The sequence below is a fragment of the Dermacentor silvarum genome, chromosome 7 (genome assembly GCF_013339745.2).
Source record: "Dermacentor silvarum isolate Dsil-2018 chromosome 7, BIME_Dsil_1.4, whole genome shotgun sequence".
NCBI lineage: Eukaryota > Metazoa > Arthropoda > Arachnida > Ixodida > Ixodidae > Dermacentor > Dermacentor silvarum.
Window position 1 is genome coordinate 64,501,554 of NC_051160.1, and position 7,979 is coordinate 64,509,532.

The 7,979-nt window shown below is 44.3% G+C and overlaps 1 protein-coding gene across 1 annotated transcript; it reads left to right on the top strand.

Moving 5' to 3' along the window:
- Positions 1 to 2,323: 2,323 nt before the first annotated feature.
- LOC119458925 (serpin B4) lies at positions 2,324 to 3,751 on the top strand. Its single transcript, XM_037720780.2, has one exon. The coding sequence runs from the start codon at positions 2,332 to 2,334 to the stop codon at positions 3,466 to 3,468; it is 1,137 nt and encodes a 378-aa protein (XP_037576708.1). The 5' UTR covers positions 2,324 to 2,331; the 3' UTR covers positions 3,469 to 3,751.
- Positions 3,752 to 7,979: the final 4,228 nt, after the last annotated feature.

Consider the following 7,979-nt stretch of genomic DNA (forward strand, 5'->3'; position numbering starts at 1 on the left):
GCATTAATTTATAGTACATGGATATATTAACGTACCTGGCATACCATCCGACAACCTACTGATACCTGACCTTAACAACTAGATTTCACATAGAGTATTAACTACCCTTGATTTCATTTATTTCAACAACATTTTGCAATTAAAAAACGTGCCATACTCCCATGGTAACATATTGGATTTATGTTTGTGAAGCATGGAAAGCGTGTCTGCGTCCCATGATGACAGAAAACAGGTTAGAGCAGACGAGCGTCACCTTTCTCTATCAATTGCGACAGCACTGAGACAAGCCTTCAACGAAAATCCAACAAAAGCGTCAGACTCTCCGCAGTATAATTTCGCCGCTGATGATTGCGTAAGTTTCTATTCCTATCTTTTTAGTGCACACTGGTCCCCTGTATTAACGTCAGATGAAGCAAATCATTAAAGTTAGACATTTCACTGGCATTCTGCAAGAGGGAATGCGCATGTACGTTCCCCTAAAACGATGTCACCCTTCACTCGACCCATTTAGGTTTTCGACTGAGCTCCGCAAATCACTGAAATGCAAAGAGCACGTCCACAAAAGAGCGAACAGCGGATCTGAGAAATCGAAGGCCGAATACAATAGTACCGATATCTCTGTAACAAACTGTACGACCATGATCACAGCTACATTAACTCATTCTAAAATGATCTTCCTAAAGAACCTAGACATGTCTGGAAATATGTGTCGCTGAGGTTGACATCAAGTAAAACAGATACTATCTCACTGTTAACAAGCATCCATCATTGTTTTATTTAAATCCCTCAGCAATTTGGCCATTATGGACGCCTTTCTTACTGTTTTAGTTCTTATTAGTTATTACAGTTAGCACGAGTTAATTGGTAGGCTCGGTTTCAGCGGTGAAATAAATTCAATGCGTAACTGTAAAATGACCCATTGAGCGAAATGCAAAGCATACAGTAATGCCGCGACAATGGGCTCATACTGCCTTAAACAATAGCTCATAACCCCGTAAACGCGACGTCCCCATTATGACGACAGCGGAGAAGTGAAATTCTACGCTGGAATGACGAGCGGCAACGCAGCCAGCTGTGGAAGACAACGACAACGACGAACGCGCGAGCACTGGCACGAGCGCGTGCCGAGCGCGAGCACGAGCCGCTTGCTATGGAAGACGACAACGACGACGAACGCATGAGCAGTGGCACCTGCGCATGCCGCTTGCTTATCGTGACTACGACAGGAGACGCCGACAGCCCGGGCGCGTAAAGGTGCTTCGCACCTGAAAGACAACCCATTGGACAACCTTTACTGCCCGAAGCCCCAGACGACCTGAGCAGCTTCCTGATCGCCGCTCCGGCCCCAGGCTGGTTGCGCGTGGCACGGGCACATGAGCCAGGCCGCGATGGTGATGATGGCGGCACAGCGGCACTTCCATGCAGCCAGCGTCGCCATAATGCATGCACAATTCGTTGAAGTTGAATTCACTTTCATGAACATACAATGTACCCTGATACTTATCAACAATACCACCTGTTTGAAAAGCTCTGTCGCAGCAACACTGGCCTGTTTTGGAAGGCTACTCCATTGCGACAGGTCAGCACAACTTTATAATAACTGATTTAAAAAGCTAGGATCATTAGTCGTTTTCTACCATAAAGCGGTTCACATTTTTCTGGAGAGAAGCTCTGTTTTACCAGCTCGTCTCCACTGCGGTTTTGCATACTCCGTTTCAGACACCAGGTGCGACGCTGTGGAAGCTATGCGAGAACTTCGGTCAACAAAATGTACCACTCCCCGGGTTCCGTCAGTGCTTCACTGCGCGTTCCATCCACGCCTGCCTGCGTGCCAATGGCGTTTTGCTCGCGCGAATATGCACGTGAGGCTGCCGCGACGGGCTCCAAACAAAAATCCGAAAAGAAAAACAACAAAAAGCAAATTGACATAAAACAACGGATTATCAGCCGTAAGCCACAGTTTGTTTGTTTCTAAGGATTAACATTTTTTATTCAATACTGAGCCTACATAAAGAACAGTTTCACACAATGGCGGTCAAAAAACTTTGAACTATTTATAAGTGCAAACGCATCCAGTGAAAAAGTATCTCTAGCCTCCACAGCATTGCACTTGATGTCTGAGACTGAGTATAATTACCATCAATTTCCCTGGAACCCCACAACAAGCCGTGAGTAGCCAACATGGGTGAAGATGCCATTGGTCGTTAGTGCTCGTGTTGAAAATGTCTCTCGACTTCTATTGCAGCAAAATAAATATTGTCAAGTTCAGTTTCAAACGTTAACGTGTTTCTCGTATGTGTGTGTGTGTGTATTTCCAGAAACAGTGAAGCCATGACGCCGTCACAAGTACTCGGAACCTGTCTGCTGAAGCTCTCCCTCAGCCTATACGCACAACTACATACCGAGCACAATGACGACAATGTCCTTTTCTCACCGTACAGCCTAGGCATCGCACTTTCCCTGATTCGGGATGGCGCCCGCAGAATAACCGAGCGCGAGATCTCCGACATGTTCCAGTACCATTACAACTTACACGAGCACTTTAAGAAGTTTCTCAGTGATGTCGGAAGTTACGCTCCAAACGTCACTTTCTACGTGGCGAGCCGAATGCTAAGTGACTATCGGTATAAGGTCCAGCAAGAGTACATGTCGCTTCTGGAGGATTACTACAACACATCCGTGCGGTTGGTGGACTTCAAAGAGAGAGCCGAAGGCGTTCGCATCGATGCCAACGCCTGGGTCTCGAAGCACACTAGGTACAAAATCAAGAATTTGCTGCCTCCCGGGAGCTTCAGTACGATGACCACGCTCGTCGTGATGAACGCCATTTATTTTAAGGGTTTCTGGGAATTCCCATTCCAGCAGACGCTTTCGAGGCCACAGGCGTTCCATCTGGACTCCAGCAGGAGTGTGACAGTGAAAATGATGAACCAGATGGGAAGCTTCAAGGTCGGCCGTTCTGAGGAATTAAAGTCCAGAGCTGTAGAAATGTTGTACAAAGGAGGCAAATGTTCGATGGTAATCATCCTCCCAGACGACGTGGAAGGACTGTCTCTTTTGGAAGAGAAACTGTCGGAGTCAAGCCTAGGCTCGCTACTCGGAAATCTCACCTTGGACAATGACGTGCAGTTGACCGTTCCCAAGCTCAAGCTCGAGGTCGGTCAATCCATGAAGGACACCCTCAGGGCTATGGGCGCTAAAAACTTGTTCGAGGAAGACGAAGGAGACCTGTCGGGAATCTTCGAAGAAGTAATGACGGCCTTGTCTGACATGGTACACAAGGTGTTGCTTCAAGTGGACGAGGAAGGCACTGAGCCTGCCGCGGCTACGGCGACAGTTGCGGTCGGGAGTGCCATTTCTTCGCCAGGTCGAGTGACACCTTTTGTCGTTGATCATCCCTTCATGTTTCTCATCAGGAGCATCGAGCCAGACATGCTTTTGTTCATGGGTTCGGTGCGCAAGTTGTGAGGCCTGGGGACGATTGCGAATCTGCCAGGACCTATAGTGTGTGACATTTTACAAGTCGCTACGAACTCAGATATCAACGGGACTTCAGTGACGAAAATCAAGGTGTTGAGACGTAATTCAAGAAAGACTACGCAACTGTTTGTACAGCTTTTACAGAACAGCTTATGCAGAAAGACTACGGAACTGTTTATATAGATTCATAGCCTTATGCGTCGTCCTTAACATTGTATAATCTTTTATTTCCGTGTACATGTTGTATTTCTTATAACTAAGAGTTTGGTATTCCCAGATCCTTAGCCTTATGCGTCGTCCTTAACATTGTACAAATGTTTTATTTCTGTTTACGTTTCGTATTTCTTACAACCAAGAGTTTGTCCTTCTTTTCTTCTATTTTATATTGTCTTGGTCACTCTTTGTAGGAACAAAAATATGTGCTCCCCCCCTCGCACAATGTTCGCACGTGGCACACGTGAGGTACCTGTATATATAAATGGATAAATGAATAAATTAACTTGCATGAAGAAAAACAAATGTGATAAAGCCGTAAAGAGCTGGAAAACGATGTGGCAGTGGCGAAAGAGTCAGAAACTCGCAACCACCTTTTTGACGAAGCATAAGTGGGGAAAACATGTCATTAAACTGGAACTTTGGAGCTGACACGTCGATCTGAATGACCAAACAAAAGTTTAGTTGAAATTTTTACTATTCTGCACTGAAAGAAGGAGGAATATACGCAAAGACAGGGAGGTTAGCCGGCTGGCTACCCTGTGCTGGGGAAAGGCTGCAAGGGGATTAAAAGATAACAGAAAAGAGATGTAAAAAAAGTTATCTGCTCTCGGCGGCTCAGACCAACATATCCAACGTGGGTATGAGCCCACACGTGATTTCTTTCTTTCCTTCCTTCCTTTCTTCCTTCTTTCTTGCCCCTGGCTCTACCCGCATATCCAATGCAGGAATGCGCCACACGTGATTTTATTATCGTTAATCATAACGTAACTGACGAGCATGTGATGTTATTGATGTCATGACCTATCAACCATGTTAGTCATCCGTTTTGACACCTGTGCTAAGGCACAACTGGCAAGAAACCGCAACGCACATGGAGCCAGACCCCCATGCACATGGGGCCTAAATACTGATGATGATAGTTTTTTCTACACGCGGACACGATCCAGGGGGAACTAGCCCGTAAACGCTTCGCTGTAAACAAAATACATTGCTTCCAGTAGAAAACGTCATATACGTTGCCGTTCAATAAAGATTTCCCCTGACCCACTTAGCATGCATAAAAGAAATTTCAAACAGTGCTAGACGTGCATCTCTATACTCCAGAAAGAAGCATTCAGCTCTTTCCTAGTAGATATTTATGTCTTAGAGGTCTGAAGCTGAGGAGCGTGTGAGCTTCAAGCGATTGGAGCACGGGGTAGTGATTAAGTTTTTCCTTCTCATAGGCAATACAACGTAAAAGAATTTTCAAAAAATTACGAAAGTGTCTGGCGCAGATGCCCTGTCGTATGACGCTGCTAAGTACTGGCATCGGCAATTCCAGTATGAACGGAACGCGGTTGAAACGGCACCAATTCGTGGTCAACTTTACTCAGCCATATATGGGGACACTTTCACAAAAATGGAGGATGCTATAACGGAAGATCGGCGCATAGCATTTCAAGAACTATCTCAAAAGGTCGAGGTCAATGTAGGGTCTACATAAGATATTATTACGAAACATCTGCCCGTGCAATAGGTGTCAGCGCTCGGGGTTCCAGGCTTGCCTTCTGTTTTCACAAGGAAAGCCGGGTGACTGGCAGCCATGAACGTTTGACCACGTACCTTAAAAAACAAAATGACATTTATGCAACATTGATTGCACTGGTTGAAACATGGGTTCAACATTATGACCTAGAACCTAAATGCCAGTGTAAACAATGAAAGCACTACAACTTACGAAAAGATACGTGCGCGAACCTCAGCTAGCAAGGTGACGCTGACAGTTTTGGGGATTAGCAATGAGTGGCGATGACAGGTTTCCTGCCGAAAGGTTCCACCACATTGGGGAACCGTTATGCTAACTTGCTGACAAAACTAGGAGAAGCTATCAAAATCAGCAGGCGTGGCATGCGGTCAAAAGGTGTCTTGCTCTTGCAAGAAAGTGCTCCTGCTCAGAACTGGCATGTTACACAAATGGAAGCAAACTCCTGTGAATATGAAATTCTTCGCCGTACGCCATACTCCCGCTACCTTGTGCCTTCAAATTTCCACCTTTTCTATCTATTAAGTTGTTTTTTTTTTAAGCGGACAGTTTCGCGATGATGTCACGCTCATCGCCAAAGTCAAGTCATGGCTAGAAGGCCAACCTGAGGACTTCGACAACAGTGGTATCTGCAGCTGGGTAAAACAATGGTCCAGGAATATGTGGCTCTTGGTGACGGCTATGTAGAGAAACAAAAATAAGTATGCCAACATTCGTGCTCTCAGCCCAGACAAAGTGGGTCAGGGGAAATCTTTATTAAATGTCCCTCGTAGACACGCTGTGGCGTTTGGGAGTCTCAGCACCAAACCCAAAATATTTAAACTGTTCCAATGGCTCATAGATACAAATTGGTAAGCATACCTACCAAATGCTTGAGAAGCTAAAATGTGCTTGTCTTTTTGTGCGTGTGTGTTGATACTACCCACTCCTCTCTGTAATGCCTCGGGCTTGAGAGAAAATAAATTAAAGGAAATAAAGCAGAAACGGCAATGAGCTAGGAAGCTTTCGTTGGCAAATTCAGAGAAAAATGCGCAAGTAAACAAATAAACTGTGAATAAACTGCAACATGAAAGATTGGCCTCTTTATTTAATCTCGCCACTAATTCCTACCAAACGATGCGTTGCAATAGTAAGGACAAAAAAAACTGCTTAGAAAACACATTTATTACCTATGATGTGCGCATACTTGCCTAACCTTTCATCCAGATTTATCGATAGGCATGCTCAAAATCATAGCGACTTTCTTTTATTATGCGCTAAAAAATTACATAGAAAATATAGATGTGAGCATAAAATGCTTGACTCCTCTAAGTAAACGTTGCAAGACTATAAAACATTACGTAATTGAACTCCAAAACACAATAAACAAACTGCCTCAGTGGATTCGTGCGATATTGTGGCAAGATCCACTTGTGGTTCAGGATCGCATGACGCCGGACCTATATCATTTCCAGATTTTTTATGTAGCTTTTTTCATGCCTTAGCATTGAGTCTCAAAATGGAAAAACGTGTTTATGTTGGAAGTGTGGGAAGCCGCGGTCGCGATGGTAGAGGTAGAGTAGGAATTGGAAAGGTTAGAAGAGCTTGAATGCATATATATATATATATATATATATATATATATATATTATGGACCCAGGACCTTAAACAGCCGCGACAGAATGCTAACGCGTTTCTCACGCCTTTACCGCTACATCACCACTGATTCATTTTTGTTTTGATGTAGACATATAGGAAGGTAGGCTACGTCAGAGCCGGCCATCCTGCAATCCCAGATTTGTTAGTCAAGCAACAATAAAAACGGTAACAAATTAATAATAATCTAAAAAGCACAACACACAAATGAACAGAAGCGTACATAGATTGTCTCCTCTACGAGCACCAGCACAAAAAGCACATTCTGTCACTAGAGGATGGTCACTCATTACACAGAGCCCACATAAAAGTGTATTGATATGTGTTTAAAGACAACGCCACCACGACATTAGCTCATTAAAAAGAAGCACAATGTAGACGACGAAACTGTAATGTCACTTACAGGCCGTCTCGCGAGATGCACTTACAGCATGACTCTGTTTATCAGAGCATGACCACGGTCCAAGCACTTTGATCACTATGAAAGGTACTCTATCAAGGATGTTCAAACGGTCAAGCAGATGAATCTACGGTAGGTCGTATTGGGTACATTCTGTGACAATATGCTCCACTAAAGTTTCGCTGTTATTGCAGAGACTACAATGCGGGGACGTTCTTCTTTTGATGCGACACATTAAGTGAAGCGCGAAGGCAACGTCTAAGCGCTAGACGTTAGAGGAGCATGTCGAACGCGCCGTCAATTCCGCGAAAACCGCCGGAATGGGCCAACTCTAACAAGGAGTGAAGACTGCGTGTTCGTAACAATGCAATAAGCTTCGGCTATCATTCTAGTGTTGACAGGTGTGTAAGCCAGACATCTGTAGAATTCTTGACAGAAGAGATGGATTTCATGCACACCTCGTGGTAATGTATGTGTCAATGTTGACTTTCTGACTGGTTCCACTGATTGTATGCTAAAGTTTATTGTTTTCTTCCAATAAATTTCGGTTGAAAGTTGTAACACTTGGTTTGTGTCTCCCTTCTTCGTTCTTCTGTTTCTTCAAGTTAGCGCTACTTAAGCCCATGCTTAATGTAAACCAAATTGCCCAATTTTCTGCTCTTTTAACTGGATACGTATCAGTATACAGGGTGTTTCATTTTAGCTGCACCAAATTTTTAGAAATTA